At 41.8% G+C, this 21,110-nt stretch overlaps 1 protein-coding gene across 3 annotated transcripts in view; it reads left to right on the forward strand.

Moving 5' to 3' along the window:
- The first annotated feature begins 403 nt into the window (after positions 1 to 403).
- Positions 404 to 21,110, forward strand: part of pdss2 (prenyl (decaprenyl) diphosphate synthase, subunit 2) — a 26,935-nt gene continuing 6,228 nt past the window's right edge. For all 3 annotated transcript variants that reach the window (XM_019876145.1, XM_019876147.1, XM_019876146.1), the window contains exons 1-5: positions 404 to 857; positions 8,908 to 9,042; positions 14,287 to 14,485; positions 19,108 to 19,182; positions 20,511 to 20,684. In XM_019876145.1, the coding sequence (XP_019731704.1) occupies positions 610 to 857; positions 8,908 to 9,042; positions 14,287 to 14,485; positions 19,108 to 19,182; positions 20,511 to 20,684 (831 nt within the window). In that variant the 5' untranslated portion in view covers positions 404 to 609. The remainder of the gene's footprint in view (positions 858 to 8,907; positions 9,043 to 14,286; positions 14,486 to 19,107; positions 19,183 to 20,510; positions 20,685 to 21,110) is intronic.

Raw genomic sequence — 21,110 nt, forward strand, 5'->3', positions numbered from 1 at the left:
GGTGTAGTGGTACACTCGCCAGACTTGCGTGCGGGTTCCCACTCGGTGACGATGTACATGTGGGTGTGAATGGTTGTTTGTCTCTATACGTGCCCTGTGACTTGACTGAAGACCAGTTCAGGATATAGTCTGCTCTCCGCTCGAAGTCAGCTGGGATTGGCTCCAGTTTACTCCTACACTGTTCAGGATAAGCAGTGTTGAAAAATGGATGGATAGATTATATACTGAAAAAAACTATTGCATTGTTTTATTGTATAATACAATTTTACGCCTATTTGGCAAGAATTACAAATATAAATATTATCCTCACGCTGCCGTCTTAATTTAAGACCAAGAAAACAATAACAAGGTGAGACTTATATCAGTGCAAAGTGTGACAGGAAGTAACGTTTTCGGCGTAAAATGACGTAACGTCCTGTGTCTGTCAACATGGCGGCGCGCTGTGACAGGTCGTGTGTTGTGAAACAACCAATCGCAAAACAGTGAGTTGCGCCTGTAAAAACCAAATCGATGAACAGCGTTTAAAATGTAACATCGGAAGTACTCCGTTGTAAGGTGACATTAAATATCGGCAAGGGTGTTAAGAAGTGCCGACAGTATATTAGAGAGATGTTTTCGCATGTATGGACGCGACTGCCCTGTAAAGTCGCGTCCGGACCAGTGAGGAGGACATTGAGTCTATTTTCCAGCCCAGGACCTTCAAACTGGAGTAAAGCGGTGTCCGACGCCGAGAAGATTGTGGGTTATCCAACATCTTTCATGAGCCTGCGCTGTCTACTCAGCGACGAGTTCAGTAACGTTGCCATGCATGTCAAGAAACTGGTCGGAACCCAACACCCTCTACTTAACACCGCAAGGTAAAACCATTACACTACTGTCATCTTCATCGCTTTGACTGCTCGAGAAGAGAGAGCTTGAAAAAAAATGCCTGAGCAGGTGTAAATTAAGTTCATTGCTTTAAATATTCACATGAAATTACATATCGCCTAAATGATGGAGGGGGCCACAATTTTGATTCAGTGCTACTGGGAAGCCACATAGAACCACACACTTCCTAACCTGACAAAAATGCAATTTTAAATATGCACAAATACATGAACCAATATACATCATAGTATCTTAATATGCACCATCAATGCATGTACCAAATATTCAGGCGTCCACAACAATCAAAAAATAACCACATACTTTGATTTTTTTTTCCTCCGGTGAAAAGGGCTCTTGTGCATAAAAATTACCATTGATGGAGGGACAAAGCTGCTGAGCAGCAGCCAAACTTTAATGCAAAAAGAACTCATTTTATGCACTTTTTATGAGAAAAATCAACTCACTCAAAATTTTTATATTATTGAGATTCTATGTTTGTCCCGTGTATCATTCCAAATCCGCAAAAAAAAGATGAGGCCTACAACTATTCTATGTTGTTTTATTGGGTAGATCAGGCCCCGTTAGAAGCCCAACTCTGATTTCTGCCATCTAAGATAAGATAAGAGCATGTGGGTGTACAGCAGCAACATTTGGAGGGAAGAAAGTAGAAAAAAACGTGAAGTATTTGCATGCACAAATAAATTTAAAAAAAAGAACTGTACACTGTACAGAATGCAATATAAAATATAAGATATAAGCATATATGCAACTGCATATACACTGCATAAGGTGGCTGTGCTATTTACAATGGGTGAGTTGGGGGTGAGTCTAGTGGTGATGGGTGGCACTGTACAGTGGACACCCTCTAATCATGGGAGATAGGGACTGTGAATAACAAAAATCTCACCCCTGCATTCCTTAAACATACTTCCTGAAAACTGTTCAAATTGTTCTCAAGTGAGAATATGAGTATGAATGGTTGTTTTGTGGTCACAGTTAGGTATATTTAGATGCTTTTCTTTTATTGGTTAAATAGTTATTGAACAGATGATAGAGAAATCTACGAACAAAATTGTATCATGTTTAAAGTTTCGGTTAATTTGGGCATGACATAACATACTCAGCGCAGAGGTGTCGGCCGTTTGGGCGGAGGGCCTTTTCTTGAGTAATCACGTCAAAGCAAGGGGGGCGAACAGATGGAAGAAGGCTAGATTCAATCACAGAGTGGGAATGAACAAATTGGGAACAAAGAGTTGTTGAATACCAAAAGACAGTTTGGGAATCGCTGTCGCGCCCAGGTGGACATTTGTCATCAGCAAAGTCTGTGACTTGTGTATTCGGGTAGATCAGATCACTACCGAGGGGCCGGACCGGGGGGCGCGGTATGCCAATCTCGGGGGCAGTGTCTTTCTTGTATTTTGCAATAAAAGTTCGAACCGGCGGAGAGGGAGCCGAGAGTGTGATCATCGGAGCAACTACCGTCGTTCGCTCTCAGAGATCCCCTCCCGCCGATATTGAAGACAATTTTCCTGTGTGCCGAGTCATTTCTTTAACTTTGTCCGAGAAAATCTCTGACAACAGAACAAACTCAACATGTAAAAATAGGTGAATGCTTAGCTGATAAACTTGGTATTGTTTGTGGTGTCTCCCAGGGTTTGGTGCTTGGTCCCCAGCTGTTTAACTTATACATAAACAACACATTTAATGTATCGAAATTATTAAAACTAATATTGTTTGCAGATGACACATATATATTCTCTACTAGTGACAATTATAACGAACCCGTGAGCACAGTAAATACAGAATTCGATCAGATAAAAAATGTGGATGGATCATGACAAATTCATTTCAAATGTAAGTCAAACAAAAGTATTATTGAACTATAAAAGTAACCCGGCATTGATAATACACATAGACGATGTACAACTAGAAAATGTTAAAGAATATAAATTCTTGGGAATAATAACTGATAAGCTGTCATGGAATGCCCATATCAGACATATAAGAAATAAAAAATCCAAAAGCCTCTCAATCATGAATAAAGCAAAGCCATTCTTGCTCTCAGAATATTATATTGTTCCTTTGTCCTGCCATATCTCATCTCACCCATTGTTAGGATGTGCTTGTTGTTGCTTACCATGTTGAGATGCGTCATTTCCATAACCTAGTTGGTATGTGCTTGCCAGTGGCGGATGCTGGTCTGTCAAGGAGGGGAAGCTCAATTTTGGCCGACATCATAAAATGTGTCCGTTTATATCAACGCGAATTCTACTCTCCGTTCCTTTTCAAGAAAATTATCTGTAACCCTGTCATACCAACAAGGCGTCTTTTCCAGGAACTTAACTAGTGTCCTACAACGACAGCAACTACAATAAAACCCACCAGTAATAAAAGATTAATTCGTCGCTTATCGTTTTCAACAAAGAGAGTGTCGCTAAGATGATTAGAAGTCGTCTCCAGTTCAACTTAGAACAGAATGAGAATTAAAAGTGCTCCCACGGATGCCTACACTAAAAGATCGGTGATTGGCTCATTTTGATGTCAATCAAACTGGAACACAGGCTCAGACAGATCATCCAATCTGATGCAGAAAAACTGAATGTCCGGTACCCGCCCACTGCCATCCAGTCCCAGAGATGCCGAGCATCCGTGGGCGGGACAAAAAACAGTTTGTATCCAATGACTCGTCTCCGTTCAACGCATTGGGACAACCTATCCTGAACTCTTGAGACGCTCGGCGTCCGGGCAGTCGACGCTCAGCGGATGCTCAGCGTCCACCGTTTAAAGCACAGCGAAGCTGCGGGAATGAATGAGAAGGGGGTCGCGTCGTAACCAGTAAGAAGAAGCTGATTCGGAACAAAAGTTGAGCACTTTGTAGTGCATATTTAGTCAATGACATGTACACACAATGAAATTTACATTCATATATTTGATCACTTATTCTTTGACATTTTAGGGGAAGCTGAGCTTCCCTTGCAGTCCGAGAGCAATCGCCACTGGTGCTTGCTGTTTACCATGTAGTTTTTCGATTACCATTGTTAGTATGTAATTATTGCTGAAATATACTGTATTTTATCCAGACCATTATTTTGATAAAAACTACATGTGATATACATACCGGTACATTTTCTTAATCTGCTATCTATATTAGGATGATTTGTATTGGTGTAAATTAACAATTTGGGATTTGAAAGTTAGTACAGTATGTATGTATGGTTTGTAATATAAATGTGAGATTGGGGTGGGATAAAATTAATTTTTATATTCCCACACTTTTTTGAGCACTACATGTAGAGCGATTGCTAATGGTGACATGGAGATATCTTTTTTTCTTTCTTTCTTTCTTTTCTCTGTTTGTACAAATGTATCACACGGTACTTTGATTTGTCCCAAAAAAAAAAAAAAAATTGTTTGTGCTGGTCTGCCCAAAAACAAATCAATCAATCAAAATAACAAAAGATACTCCATACATCAGCTCACAACAGTGAGTGTGATATGATGGTTAAAACTTCAAGGTATTGGAACTCCTTTTTCCTCATTGTCCATCATGCAAATTGAGTGAAAATGTGGAAATGCTTCTAAGAATTCAGTTTCTTTTTGAGGGAAGAATTATTTTGAGATGTTTCTAAATCCAGTCGCTGGTGTGCCTGCGAAAGTTAGTGTGCACAGTGCAAGTAGAAGGCGTGGTGACCTGTTCACAACCCTTTCGAAATGACAGCTGCCCATTTTTCTCATCTCCTCTGTCGCCCCTCTCTCACTCTCTTTTATCATGCCATCCATGCTCCATTCCTTTGCACGGGATTGATTGATTGATGGATGGTGTTGTAGATAGTGACATAAATATTAATCACTTCGCAGCCCTCAGACCGCTGGGCCACACCAACTCAGAAGAGCGCCGCCTCATAACAGTTAGTCAGTCACATTCTGTTTTGCAGGTTGCATATTTGCTACAGTGTAAAATAAATAAATACAATAATTGACCACACTTGAACCTTTTCAACGGGGTGAAGGGACGATGCTCCAAAAAGGTCGTTGCTGTTTTTGGTAAAAGCTGCATGGGGATTTTGTTCAATGGAAGGTGCAAAAACTTGCTCTCAGTGACTGTTGTGTGCTTTTCCATTATCACGACAGTGAAGATCACTCTCATATTCATTCGGTCATTTTGTTTTGTTTTTGTTTTGTTTTTGTTTTTTGCATTCTAGTTTCTCCCACAATGTCTCTCTGCATTCCCTCCCTCTTTTCACGGTCCATCTCCCACATCCACTCTGTCCTCCACCTTTCCCTGTGGTGCAGGGGTGGGTCAGAGTGGGGGAGGGGGCCCTGGGGGCTGGTGTGACACTGGCGGGTGGGAGGTGTGAGGCTGCTGTCTGGGCATTGAGCAGTGGGGGTGTGGCCGCTTGTCTGCCTCGGAGCCCCTAACGAGAGCGTGATTCATTGCACAAGAGGCTCCCATAGGGACAGGATTAGAGGTGCTCCGTCTGAGCGCTCCCACGAGACATTAAAAAGATATTTAATCGAGCTACCACACAGGCAGCGACCATTGCACTATTTGTGTGCCTGTCTTTGTTTGTGTACATACATTTTTTTTGTACAGGATTGGAGTGAATCAGTGATCACTCACTGTTTCACCTCATATCACAATTTTTATAATACTGTCTCTGATTTCACAGTTTCAGTTCAGAAACTTACAAAGAATGTTCATCAAAAAGGATGAGGAGGTGAATTGCTTTTTTAAATTGCTGTGTGTTGGTTTTGATTCTTGTTTTAATTCGTAGGACAAATTGTTTCTCATTTACCCAACTCAATACCAGCATTTTGACCACATGCACAGTCTAATTAGAACTAGTACATTCTCTGTATGAAAAATTATAGGAAGTACGTTTAAATCAGATCCGGGCAAAGTATGAACCGTAGGCCGTATCTGGCCTGTCCACAGTCTCTAACCGGACCGCATAATCTTGATGAAGTCACAATACGTTATCTACTGTACGCGGTGCTTTGATTTGCAAAACGATGCTTTAATTGCGATGTGCATGTGTGTGGATGTTACAGGCAAGAAAAGGCATTGTCTCGTTTTCAGCGTTGCCTATTTAGTGACATTGATACTATATTTAGCGCCTTTCTTGGTCGCTTTAGGGACTATTTTTCAATAAATGACAAAAGTTAGAGGTGCGTCACACTGCCATGTCCGCTCATGGTGCATTTCAGTCAGTCACGCAGGCACTGATGTCCGAGTGAACTGAGCAGAGGCGGGCAATGAGCCCAGAATTACCCTGCCGCAACAGCTGGGTATTGCCCCCCAGCGAGAACCCTGCCTGTGGGCCGAGAACTGCCTGAACTTGTGCACCTCACTCGGAATTGAAGTTTCTATGCTTGATAGTCAAGCATCAACTTGAAGTTTTATGCTCTCTTCAACCTGTTGCTTATTCTTCACAAGTTTGCATTCGTGCTGTCACAGGTGACAATTATGTTCGCACACAGCACAACAGGAGGAACTAGACAGGCACTTTTGAAATTAACAATTTTTGAATTTAACAAAGTGCAGAAAATGATCCAGCAGAGGACTTTTTAGGGGGAAGTGTAATTTTTGGTTGTAAGTTTGTTGGCCTTGGTTTGTTGGTTTTAGCTTATCACAACTCATTTTCATGTTCGCAGCAGGGTTCGGTGGAGGGAAGAGTGCCGGCGGGAATTACCCCGATAATAATTTGGGAGTCCTAACTAGGAAGGGCGAATATAAATTAGAGCACAGGTGTCAAACTGAAGGCCCGGGGGCCGGATCCCGCTCACCAGTCATTTTATGTGGCCCGCGAAAGCAAATTATGTGTGTCAACCTCACTCAAATCTGTACCGAAATGTTAAATTGTCATGTGTAATAAATAACTGTGAGATTTTGCTTCCCTGTTTACACTTGCTTGAACAATAATTGAACAAACTATTATAATCGACTTGACTGATTTCAAAACTAGTAATCTATTCATTTTGTGGTTTCACTGTCATAACAGCCCTCAGAGGGAAAACGTAACTCCAAATTGGCCGGCCACTAAAATGAGTTTGACACCAATGAATTAGAGGTTGGTGCTCATAACGTCAACACACTATAGAAATAGTTAAATTGATGTGTGAGTATCAGGCGTCCCAAACTCATGGCCTGGCTGCCATCTGCGACCGCAGGACGATATTTTGCCGTCCCCTATCAGTTTAATGTTAGTATGCCCCCCGCGTGTGTGTGTGTGTGTGCGTGCGTGTGTGTGCGTGTGTGTGTGTGTGTGTGTGTGTGTGTGTGTGTGTGTGTGTGTGCGCGCATGCGCGCGCGTGTTTTAATCACTTTTGAAATACCATCGCAGAGGCTCATTATGACAGTCACTCATTATGACGTCATTCAGAAGTGACACCAAGTGGAAGGAAAAGATATCCTGTCACGCAGTCCCAGTCATCTTTTCCCAGACCTGCCATGAAGAGAGAGAATGGCGACAAGTACGGCCAGTTTCAAGAAAAACAGGAGATGATGATTTTTTTCTTTTTAGCACAGGGGCAACCCAACATGTCTTGAATGCACAGAGAAAGGTGCACTGCTCAAGAAATCAGGCGTCATAAGTCAACTCGGCATGCTGAGGAGTATGAAAAGTACCCAGGGAGATAAAAGATCGAGCGGGTCACCAGTCTTGGTCGTGTTCTGAGGAACCATTCATGTTCCCAACTGTTATTAATAAAGATACACAAGATTGGATGGGTTGTACATTTTTTGCTGACTTCAACCCCTTTTCTGTGGAATACTTGATACGGCTCAGACACACGCAGATCATGCCAGCCAACACTAGAGATGACACAATGTTGATTAAGCCTATAGGCTCCTCCAATATCTTGCTGTGTTATTTAGTAATTGATCGTTTATATTTAATGTTGACTGGTGACTTCCCTAGACTGGCCCACCGGATTGCGCAACGAAAATGGCGTAGTGGAAATGACAGCCCGGAGATTTAATCTTTTCTAGAAAAAGGCAGAGCGCGACACCTTGTCTCCCATATGTAAAAAAGACTGACTAAAGAAATGTTTTTGTAGCAGAAAATAATCACACAATAATTACTGAGTAAAAGAAAACAATAATAAAAATTTAAATAATTATTGCTGCGAATGAGATCAACGTCTTTCCAAGGACCCTTGAGCTGCCCAACACAGTGCCTGATGTGAATGCACATAGTTCAACACCAAACAATGCAGCCACAAAATGCAGCAGTAATAGAGAATTTGCAACAATTGCCTCTTTTGAAGAATCTATCTTTGTTCTCCACTGGTTGTTCTTCAAAACACAATAAAAATGTAAAATCACATACAAGGGGCATAAAATGCATTGCCTATCATGTCATATCTTATCGAAGCGACAGCTCTGTTCCGTTGTTGCAATATAGAATTCCAGCTGTTGGGTTGGCAGAAGTCACTTTAAAGCAAGATTCTCAACAAGCTTTTCTACAGTGTACGTAGTTGTTTCAATATATTTAAAATCTGTTGACATTATGAATACAAACTGTTAATTCATATTTAACCGTCCATGGTCGGGCCACACAAATCATTAGCAGGCTACTAACTGGAGCATCAAACAACAATACAGGGTCGTAGTTTTTTAGTTGAAGTTTGTCTGGTGATGTCCAATGCTCAGCCGCTTCGTATGTAGAGAGGCGTCGTCAAATATAATTCTACAGTGATCCCTCGCTACTTGTCGGTTTGTTTATCGCGGCTTCAGTGCATCGCGGATTTTTTCAACTCCCGTTGTTTGTCAAACGTTGCCTCGGCATCGCGCGACTGTCTGGTAGTGATCCCATTTGCGGACTTTTTGCAGACTTAAAAAAAAAGATATATTTTTTTAACCTGTATATGTTAATTGGTCGCTACTTCGCGGATTTTCGTTTATCGCGAGTGGTTTTGGTCCCCATTAACCGCAATAAACTTTTATTACTGTATTGCGATAACCATTTGCTGGTAGTCGCTTTTCGGTCATGTCACTCGTGTGCGGCAGGCCTAATTTTTCTTCCTCTTTCTTTGCAGAGGTTTTGTCTACGACAGCAGGAACAACTTTCAGATGAGGGGACTGGTTGTTCTTCTTCTTTCAAAAGCTGCAGGACCGAGCCACACATCCTCAGATGCCTTAGCTCAGGACATGGTCAGCGGCATCTACCCCAGGTAAAATCCACTCATGTCACTGGCACTGGAATAGCAGAGTTGGACATCGTTTGTATTTGGACGATTCCGGTTCTACAATTTGATACTGATTCCTAACGATTCCCAATTCCGATTCTTAAAAAAAAAAGTTTGCATGGTTTAAATGAGTGAGCCCACCAGTGATTTTTTTATAGCACTCGGATCTTCATCCACTTAAGGTATGAGGACATATTAATTACAACTTTGTCCATGCGTTTGTAGCGAGCCAAGGACATGGCGGACATGGTGCCGTCTGCCGTACTTCCTGGTCTGCTTGTTCTCCAAATGGTATTTTGTGCCATCTAGACCGTATGGCGCTGCGTCTTTCACATCAAAGGTAGAATCTCACTCAGTAGATGTATTTCATAGTATTGGTTGGAAACAATACGGCTGCATTCTTTCAGGATTAACATGATAGATATTTAATGCAATGTAAGTTATTTAATGTACATCAAAAATAATCAAGTTATCAAATGAATCCAAGACAAAATATGAACTATTTACTGCTGCAAATGGCTTATAAACTGCATTTGAAGTATGAAAGCGTGCTACTGACCACGCAATTGCTGAATGCCGCGTGCACTCTATTGTTCATTCTTCATTTGTAATCGAAGGGGACGCGCAACGCCGCCGACAAGCACCGTGCACACACATTTCCTATTGGTCCGTCTTGCGCGTGGCTCAACGTCAAAATTCATCAATAAATATGGATAGAATGACTTCATAAACAAAAAGTGTTCATCAAAATAGAATGCGCCCTAATTTTGAGTCTTCAAAGTAGGCACCAGTTGCCCAGATAATAGGAGACTGTTGAACAGAGACCGCGCCAAGGCTAAACAAGTTGAAAAAAAGCTTCGTTTTATTCATGCGTGCATCTATCAGAATCATATTTACTGGCCATGTATGCAAGAACCACACAAGGAATTTACTTCCCAGTTACAACCCGTCCAGAGGAACATGGACAAGACAGCAATAGCTAACATGGAGGAGACAGAATGAGAAGTCTGTCGGGTCGCTGTTAAGCGGGCCGATATCATAGATGTGGAAGGAAAACAGTCGGGAAGAGGGGGGGGGGGGGAAACCCGACAAAAACCCGACAGACTCCAACCATCCTCCTCAATGGGAGGATGGATGGCTTGAGCCAGAGAAAAAAAACTCAGCACATGTAGCGTACATTGAAAAACAGTACAACAAACTGAACCCATACTTCATGGTTCCACTGTATCTTCTAATACTTCATTTTGTTGTTTTTAATGGTGAAAGTTAATTCTCTATGACGCTATCAAGTTTGAGAGTTGCCTCCATTTTCTCAAGTCCTTTCAGCCTTTCTTGCACGCATCACGTGCAGTATGACACGCTTAACAGGCATGTGGGTATTTGGCAAAAAGTGATTTCCAAAAGTGACCATACCTAGAGATGAAAGTCCTCCGGATTTTTCCGGAATTCCGGATTTTCAAATTTTCATGACATTTCCAAAACAAAATTGCCTAAAATTCATCCGGATATTAGTTGACAACATTGAACGAACACGCGTTTGAGTTCATTGCTTTGCTTTCACGAGCGTAGCCATGTTGAGGCACCAACACTAGTAACAGTAACACCCCTCCCCTTGCATTCTCATGGCCTCGCCATATTTCGGAGATTTCAAGATTTCGGCGAGAACGGACGCCACAAAGGGTGCACGTGTGCACACAAAAGGCAGATTAATCATTGAATGGTGAGTATTTGAATAGTGTTTTGTGTAAATTAATTCATGTGTGATCGGCCAGTTACGGCCCCAGCGCAATGTTCAAACAGGTAGACAGGAAAGCTGACATACATGCAATAGACGCAAGTGTTCGGAACACGTTCAAGTGGTTATGGCTTGAGGAAAAGGACTTGAACTGAGATTTTTTTGTCCGACTACATTAGAACAGTCGACAAACCTGGTAAGTCAGTTCAGAGATATATATATATATATATATATATATATATATATATATATATTGTCTTTTCCGGAATTTTCAGGAAAGTCCATTTTCATCTCTACATACCACTGAATCACTGCTGTACTTACATGCATTCCTTCACTGCACTGTGATGAACCCACATGTAGACAGGCACGCAGCGTGACTTGATCACCTCATTTGTGCTTCCACAAGCTCTGCCTCTTTTCCTCTCTCCGGCTCATTAGCACCTCTGCTGATGGCGAGATGGAAGGTGGAGGATGATTGAAACCTCTGGGGGATGGTCTCCTCCCTCCTGACGGACAGCATTTGTAAAAAATTTCCCACTCTGCTGCCTGACACTGATGATTCACCAAAACATAGCAGTGATTGATGGATAGATGGGAAGGATGGATGGATATGTTCATAGCTTGATAGGACAGACAGGAATGTTGTTGAGGTATATGAGGAAAACTGTAGAATGAATGAACGAGTGAACGAATGACTGTATATGCATGCCACTGAACAAATCATGTTGTCCATCTGGTAGACAGTCCTCTGAAGTCACTCATACAAGGCTGCATTTGATGCTAAGGCAGACAGCTGAGGGAGGAAAATGGCATACAACACTCGGACGAGAGGCGTGGTGAGGGGCGTTACAACTTGACAAGATGGCATCAGTTGCTATGCAACCATGCACCAAAGCTATTTATACACGGGCCCCCTTGTCCCCCATTTTCTTCTCAAAGCCCCACAGATACATAACTGGACTGAGAGATAAGAGCCAATGGTTTGGAACATACTGTACATGCAGAAACAGTTGATCTCATTTCTGCAGGTGAACTTTTGTTCCATCAAATGATTACGTTTGTCGTCTTTCATGACTGTAATGAACCACTACACCAGTATTTACTGAAGATAAAATGAAAGTAAAAATGTATCCAATGCCAGATATTTTTCCATTTCATTTACACCCCCAAAGAGTCCCAAAAGACCATCCCCAATGTTTTTGTTTTAGTAAAATGTATCTGAATATGTGAATCTGTGGGTGGTAAACCGCAAATATGAGGCCTCGGCTATTTTAGTTTTGGACACAATCAGGCATCTCAAATTGTCAACTTTATTTATCAAAGGGCAACAAAAAAAGGGCAACAAAACCCAAGAATTGACAAATATTAATGACACCCCCTAATCTTTACCCCACAGGAGGGCAAGGAAAAACTCAAAAATATAAAACCACATCTGGCGGAAAATGAGAAACCTTCAGAAGTGGCTTAAGATTGGTTATCCTGGAAGATTCCCCAATCTACAGTGGATCCTGAGTGGGCAACATTTAACACATAATATGTTGCTATATAATGTTAATTAGAATAGTGTCAGAGTCCGTTTAATAAAATGAAGGGCTGCAGAAAGATTCCTTCGAAGAAGTGGGCCCTCCTCAAAACCCGGCCCAGTTGGTCAATGCGGAAAACTCCATAGCAGCGCCCCCGAGAAGATGGCTACCTCTCGATCAGTTGGTGAAGAATCTGTACAGCGACATCCAATTCGGTCATCGTCAGCTTGCCCTTCCTCCAAGGAGGAGGAGGAGAGGGCAGAAGAGAGAAGTGGCAGTCAAACAGCCCAACATCGAATTCAACTAAATGCAGAAACAAATTAGCCTTAAATTGAATTTTAAACATTTATACTGCGGTGGCAGCTCTACTTTCTGTGGGTAGGGCATTAGAAAACGCTCTCGAACCTGCAGACTTCTTTTTGGCCTTCGGGATCACTAAAAGACCAGCATGTTGCGAACGTAGATTTCATGGCAAACATACATTACCACTAAATCAAGGTGCTTCGCCATGTAAGTAGCAAAACCTTAAAATCACACCTCGGGTGGGCTGGGAGCCAATGCACACTGGGTTGTGTTGGGGTAATATGATCTGAAGTCTGCAGGTTTGACTTCTGTTTTTATCACTCAGGATCACTAAAAGACCAGCGTGTCGTGAAAAAAGGTTTGTGGACAGAACATACGGTACCACAGAATCAACTAGATAAGAACATGCTAAGCTGTGTAGCATTTAATAAGGAAGTAGCAAAAAATGTGCCTCATGTGGACTGAGAGCCATTGTACGTTGGCTCGTATCGGGGTAAGATGATCGACCTTTCTCATAATTGTCAGGAGTTTCGCTGGAACATTTTGTACTTCAGACTTTTAATTCTAGTCATGGGTAGACCAGAGAACAATATGTGACAAAAGTCGAGGCCAAACGTGACAAACGCATGAATTATGACCTCTGAGCCACTAGCAGACAGAATGGGAGAGATCTTCGCAATATTGCGGAGGTGAAAAAAGAAAACGCAGTTCTAGCAATACAGTATATGATGCGCATTTGAAAAGAGAGAATTGAGAACAAGCAACTTTCAACGAAGATCTTTTTCACATACTTATTGCAACGCCCCTCGAGGGGCGACTGTTGCGTTTCGCTGCCACAGCCAGCGTCTAACCTGCCAGACAATAGGTGTGATTGAGAAGAGCGAACTACATTACATTATTGAATGTTAATCACATCTTCTTTTTTTTTTTTTTAAGCTGGCATTGAACTCGGCAATTACCGTGACTGCATACTAGATGCGTGTGTGTGTGCGTTTTGGTGTTTTGGGATGTGGAGGCTTAGGGGGTGGAGGAGAGCAGAGCAGGCTCATCAGTTTCTCACTGTGGCTGAAAAAGGTAAGTGGCTATCAAGGCACCCGACCCTGTCTCGATTAATCCTTCCTGCCGCAGCCCTGTGAGCTCCTTCTACATGGAGAGGGTCCTAATTATCTCCCACCAATGACTGAATCAACATTTGATTATGTCCTCCCTGAGACTGTGCTGAAAGCCTCGATTTAAAGAATAGAAGCAGAAGTGGCTAATGATGTGTTTACTTTTGATACTGAACAAGCGAGTATATTTTGAGTCCTTTGCACATTTCAGAGTAAGAATGAGTTTTGGTGCTACCAGTAGGTTTTGTCAGGAGCAGGGTTGTCTTAAACGTTGGATGAAATGAACGTGGATCTTGCAGCATGAAAATGATTTCAAGGAAAATATTTGCTTAGAAAAAGGGTTTTTTTTTTGGGAAGCTACCTGAATGATTAGATTCACCAAGCTGCACATTTTCCTCAACATGATGACCATCAAAATCTTTTATCGTAAAATCTTACTCAATGTCAATTCGCTGGAAAACATCTGTTAACAAAATATTTTTTGCCTGAATGCTTTTATTTATTTGTTTGTTTGTTTATTTATTTATGTATTTATTTATTTTTCTGTCCGTCACAGCCAGCGCAATTTGGCAGAAATCACGGAGTTGATCCACACGGCGTTCCTGGTGCATTGTGGGGTTGTCAATTTGAAAGAGTGGACGGCTTCTGACGGCCTGCTGAAGGACATGGAGTTTGGGAATAAGATGGCTGTCCTGAGTGGAGACTTCCTTCTTGCAAATGCTTGCACCGGATTGGCCCAGTTAAACAACACCAAGGTAATCTGTGTGGCATTAAAAACAATTTATTTTACCTGGAATAAATAACTGAATAAATCCATGTCTGTGTGTGGAACAAGAGGACATTTTCTTAATCGGAAGTAGTAGGCAGAGCTGTAATGTAATGCAACAGCGATACCAATAGCACAACACAATACTACAACGGTAGTGACTGGAGATCATACTTCTCCAGGCCCTACCTCAAAGCACTCTGCCAAAACTAGATTATTGATTTCATCATTTGAAGGCCTCTTTGCCAAATAAAGGTACAGCTAAAAAAGGAGAATATGGTGGACCTTTCATGTAAATAATACTTAATAATGATAACCTTATTTCTGAGGGCTTTGATATAGAAGCAATTTTGGCCGCGACTTAGTGTGCGACACCAGAAGTAACTGTGAGGCATTTGTTATGGCGGCTTTCGTTTCCTGTTGGGATTTATTTTTTGTTAATTTCATTTTCTAAACATGCACAAGCCTCCGTACCATTTAAAAATGTCTCGTACAGTTTGGGAAGTTGTTCTGCTGTTGGTGTATTGTACGAGAAAGACTACAAGAGCAATGTACATGCACTCTGGATGAAGAGAGAATGTTGTGAGAATGGATGAGGAACACAGAAGGACTAGGCTTAATGTAGAAATACATTTTTGGTGTTTTTTTTTTTTCCATTGAAAAAAAATGAAGAGCTTCGCATAGCTCTTCAGTAAGTATGAAGGCTGTGGGAATGATTTCAGTATGATAAATCACCACTAGATGGCAGGAGTGGCTTTGATCAGATGTCAGTTTGTGTGTGTTGTACAGAACGAGATGTCACATGGTGAGGTGGCGTGCGAAAGCAGTGTGGTGGTGACAACATGGATGAAGTTCAACGTTCATGAAAAGTTCGTGCAAACGTCATGCATAGTTCATGCATTGGTGCAGTGTTTATCTTGCAATAAACTGTGATTTGACCTTTTTTGTGTTATTTAGTAGGAAAGCAGTGTTTAGCTATTTGAGGTATCACAAATGCAAAAAAAAAAAATAGCATCAAAGTGAAATTTCTGCTTGAAATGCATCCTTTCACTAAAAGGTTTTTCTCAACATTTTTTGAGGGAAACGAGTATTTTCAAGAAACTTCCCAATTTTCAACTGCTGTTTACTTAAGAATGGTAAAAAGTAGAAATTTACTTTTTTTTTTCCTGATGAAAGAAGAGGGTTTTTTTGTTTGTTTGTTTTTTTTTGGGGGGGGGGGGAGTTCTTTGATCATATAGCTAAAGAACTCAATTTGAAGCCTTCAAAAATTAGTCAAATTGTCAAAAGTGACCGGCTCTCCCAATTTGAGAAAAACGGCTGGCAATAAATGAGTTAAAAAGATCACCGAAACATTGCATGGGTGCTCCTTTTATTTTGTGGACCAAAGGCCCATGGAACAGTGTTATGACCGAAAAAAAATTAAAAAAACAAGAGACGGTGCAACATAAAAATTGAAAGCAGTGTCACAAGAACATCAGCATTGATTGCATGTGCAGGTGGGGCCACCGACTTTGTTAAATGTTTTACATATGATAGATTTATTAAAAGTTGTTAGCATCTGCCAGTGAGTTCTGTATGACCTCAGCTGACACTCTAGTTTTTACCTCATTGAGAATGCTGTGCTGTGCTCTTGTCAAGTTTACAGGACTTATTGTTGAAGTGATACATCTCGACCAAGAGAGCAATATCTTTGTATGCTGGGAAGGAGATAAATTTAGTCTGAGTTATTAATGGAAGTTATGGAGAGTCTTCCCCGCATATGCATGTGCCTGTGCATGTGCAAATTTTTAAGGATAATCTTGCAAGATGATTTTGAAATCATATCCAACTATAGTTTGTGGTGTAGTTATGGTTCAAACTATTCATCTAGGCAATACTAAACATTATGGGGGTTTACTGTAACTATCACCCATCCCACCCCTTGTGCCATCAGACACCCCTTTATCACGCCCTCTTCCACTTTATATTCAGAAAACGTCCCCACTGTCCCCATGTTCTGTGGTCATCCACTCAAAAATACATGTCCTCGAATGTAGTTGAAATATTGCAGAGCTTATAAGATTCTTGTGCAAGGTTGATTATCAGTTAATCACATCGCTGACACATAGACATATATACTGTCTGCACACTCACATTCAAACCAGTGGGAAATTTAGAGTATTTACTGAACCTAACATAAGATTAGAGGGATCTATTTACTGGTTAAATTAACATGGTATGTTGTGTAAAGATGGTTGTTCATCTATGTGTGCCCTGCGATTGGCTGGCAACCAGTTCGGGGTGTCCCTGCCTACTGCCCGAGGATGGCTGGGGTAGGCTCCAGCACGCCCTGCGATCCTTATGAGGATAAGCGGATCAAAAAATGGATGGATGTTGTGTAAATTTGGCATCCACCGCCACAGGCATTCATTCCACCGAGAAGTGAGTTCACATGTTATCGTGATTTAAAGAAGCAACCTCATAATGAACTTCAGGAAAGGGAAGAAAACTGTACATAGAAAAATTAGTGCACGCTTTTGTTTCCTGGATACAGAAGTGATTGATTGGTTCAGAGTCAGCAACTCACACTTTCTTTGCCGCTTACTGTGTCTGTATGACTGTAGTTGCTAGATGTTCCCGTTTCCTTCAAATTCAAAAATTGAATTAATCAAGGAATGCCCTTAAGTTATAGTTTAATTGGGGTCACTGGTAGTGTAGTGGTTCACTCGCATGAATTCCCTGCAGGCAGTGTGATTTCAGGGATAATGTGAGTGGTACAGTGGTAACTCTACTTACAAAATGAATTGGTTCTGGAAGCAATTTCTTAATGAGAAAATGTAAGTAGGGACGCATTTTCCATGTAAATGCCTTAATCCGTTCCAAGCCCCCCAAAATTCAGACATAAATGTTTTATGAAGCATAAAAATGCATCAAGATCATGATTTTCTGTCTTTTAGGAATATAAATAATTAACTGTCATTCTAAGTTTATAGGTTAGATATTAATATCCTAATACAAATAGCCCTTTGGGGAATTCATTGTTAAGTTCATAAAAACTCAAAAGTTCATGAAATTAAAAAACAGAGAAATTCAAATTATTTCATCCCCGCCAAAATAACGAATTAGATCCCAAAGGAAACCATGCAAATCTTTTTTAAGGCTAAGAATTGAAAATTGTTAGGAACTAGAATCAAATGGAGGAGCTAGAATCACAATCATCCCAATTCAAACGATGCTCATCCCTCACCTTCACACGTGCGCTATCCATTGAAATAAGGTCGGTAGGAGCCCAATAATGTTCCCTGATGCTGGGATTTGCCCATCCCTATTAAACATATTTTAAAGCTTACGATTCACCATCATGAAATTATATTTTGTAGCCTGTCCAGGATTTTATTTTATATTTTATTTTTTTGCAAACAACTTGACATACAGTGTTGCTGATGGTGTAGTGGTACACTCGCCTGACTTGTATGCAGGCAGCGTGGCACCGGTTCCCACTCAGTGACGGTGTGGATGTGGGCGTGAATGTTCTCTATATGTGCCCTGCAATTGACTGACGACCAATTCAGGGTGTAGTCTGCCTTTCACCTGAAGTCAGTTTGGATAGGCGCTGGCAACTCCCCGCGACCCTCTTCAGGATAAGCGGTGTTGAAAATGGATGGATTTGTGGATCTTGACCTGCACATTGGTTGACTTAGAGCTTTTTAAAGCTATGAGAGTGATGGAAATGGTGTGTCATGGCCTTGAGAGGTAACCTATGCCGCTTTAGTAAAGTAATCTTGCCCAGCAGCTCTGGTTTCTTGCCTTTCGCAGGCCCTGTCGGCAAAACACGATCCGACTGGATTTGGGAATGGAGTACGGGGGAAGCAGAGGGAAAGCTTATCTGATACTTTCCAAAAAAAGCCCTCCACCACCCCCCACTTCCCAAGACAGGGAGAGACACCAGAGTAACACTGTAGGCATATTGTCCTTTCAGGTCTGTGGGTGAAGCTCGGGTTTCCTCAATATTTTCCCCCAGATGGATTGCGTTACCCAAAGGGCACCGCAAGCAGACTTTTCTGAAGCACCAAGGATGTCTGCAATAAGCAAAATGAACTCTGAATGTGTCATGATTGATTCTGTTGGAGTGAATCTTCTAATAAGCCTCTCGTGTGGCAGGTTCACAATGGGCAGCGTTTCTGCAAACTAAAAGGGAGTCGTGCATGCCCCCTGTAAGAGGACATTGGCAACTGCAGTCTTACAAACATAAGTCAGTCGAAGGCAAGAGAACCCCCCCCTCCCCTCTCTGTTACCACTGTGAAAAGAGCAAATGATTACAATATCTATTTATCTTATTATTTGCATCAAGTGTTCATGTCTCATCAGCAGGAATAATTTCTAGTGGCACAGACACTCATCGGTTTAGCACCTACTTCAACAGGGCGTGATGACAACGGTGTAGATCTTACCTGTTATTCTGGTCATTAAAGATGACGTGTAATCAACTTTCAATTCTTCCATCTGTTTCGATGCCATTTTTAATCATGAGTCCTCTCTTCTCTTTCAAACATGATGCAGGACACCGAGGGCCACTGTTATGCTGAAAGGGGCGACCTTAATGTCTGCTTTGTGTTTTTGTCTGTTTGCCAGGTTGTTGAACTGATTTCCAGTGCCATTGGTGATTTAGTTCAAGGAATCTACTATGAGAATTCCAACAACACCGAGGTAAACTACACGTATAAATAGATAATTGTTTTTCATGAGAACAGGAATTTGAAAATAAACGAGGGTGGACAGTCGATGATCTTAAAGGACATCAAATCTAAATCTAAAAGAAATGTTTCGAATCCCAGGGGGCTGCATGCGAAAAGCCACAAGAGCTCAAGAAATTATATTTTGATCTGATCGGATTTTACGGAAGTACTGTATACATGCCAACAGGGTTCTAAATTAACTTTTGGTGAATTTCTACGAGCCATTTTTTTTTAAATTTTAGCTCCATTGTTAATTTATAGCTTTCTCACAATTTCCCTGTTCATTTCTTGTGCTGTTTGCACCGTTAAATGTCATTACGGCACATGAGAAAACAAAACAGCAAATATATATATATATATATATATATATAAGTAGGCGGGGGGCACCCTGAATCGGTTGCCAGCCAATCGCAGGGCACACAGAGACGAACAACCATCCACGCTCACATTCACACCTAGGGACAATCCAGAGTGTTCAATCAGCCTACCATGCATGTTTTTGGAATGTGGGATGAAACCGGAGTACCCGGAAAAAACCCATGCAGGCACGGGGAGAACATGCAAACTCCACACAGGAAGGACGGAGCTGGGATCGAACCCACGACCTCTGCACTGTGAGGTTGACGTGCTAACCACTGGTGCACCGGGCCGCCTAAAAGAATTAAATGTACCATATTCTAGTTCAAGTAAGCCATTTTAAACTAAAAAGATAAACATGTATGTCGCTATTAAGTGGAATTTTCATCCAGTTGGAATTTATTCGCTGCCGTCAGCAAGGGGTATGTTCGGAAAGTCACTCGAACCCCCTACCACCACTCCTGAAGAGGCAGATCGCGGCCCCCTCCCATTAATTTCCGGACGCAGCCTATATTAGAAAGCAATCAGCAGCTCATTGCTTCGACTGTTTCCATCTGTACTGTCTGACGCACTGGGCTCTACTGTTCCTGGTCTCAGTTTTTGTAAAATAAATTTCCCCCCCAAAAAATTGTGACGTGTTTTTTTTTTTTTTTGTTCTTCATGATAATTTTTTTCAGTGGTGTGACTTATACTCTGGAGCGACTTATCGTCTGAAAAATACAATTGTAATGAACACAGTAAAAAACGTCATCATCAAGTGGAGAAAATGTGGCACAACAGTGTCATTACCAAGGACTCGACCAGGGGTGTGTAGATGATTTCCAGTGTGTGTCAAACCAGTGTTCTTCTCAGCGGTGCCAGACAATCTTGGGCTCGGAAATGAACTCAACCATGAAAGTGTGGAGAGAACTCGACGTTCATGTTATCGTCCCGTTTTTGCAGGAAAATAATCTCACCACTAAAGTCGACACAACAGCATGGGAGGAGCAGACATTCCTGTCTCACGGGGCGCTTCTGGCCAAGAGCTGCCAAGCTGCCATGGAGCTGGCACAACATGATAAGAAGTCCCAAAGACTGGCGTACAAGTACGGCAAACACCTGTCGTTAGGCCACAAGGTAAGTTTAATATTTTGAGTCATGAGTGGAATACGGATGCAGAGATGAATGCAGGAGCTGTAATATAGAGGAAGGTCGCTGATGGTGTAGTGGTACACTTCCCTGACATATATGCGGGAGTGTGGGATCAGTTCCCACTCAGTGATGATGTGGATGTTGGCATGAATGGTCATTTGTCTCTATATTTACTCTGCGACCGACTGGCGAGTGTCGTCTGCCTTCCACCCGAAATCAGCTGGGATTGGCTCCAGCAACTCCAGCAATAAGCGGTGTTGAAAATGGATAGGGGCGGCCCGGTGGTAGCACGTCGGCCTCAGTGCAGAGGTGCAGGGTTCAATTCCGGCTTCGGCCTTCCTGTGTCATGTTCTCCCTGTGCCCACATTTTTCCGGGTACTCCAGTTTCACTCCGGTTTTTTTATATATATA

The sequence above is a fragment of the Hippocampus comes genome, unplaced genomic scaffold, assembly GCF_001891065.2.
Source record: "Hippocampus comes isolate QL1 unplaced genomic scaffold, H_comes_QL1_v1.1 scaffold252, whole genome shotgun sequence".
In the NCBI taxonomy this organism is placed as follows: domain Eukaryota; kingdom Metazoa; phylum Chordata; class Actinopteri; order Syngnathiformes; family Syngnathidae; genus Hippocampus; species Hippocampus comes.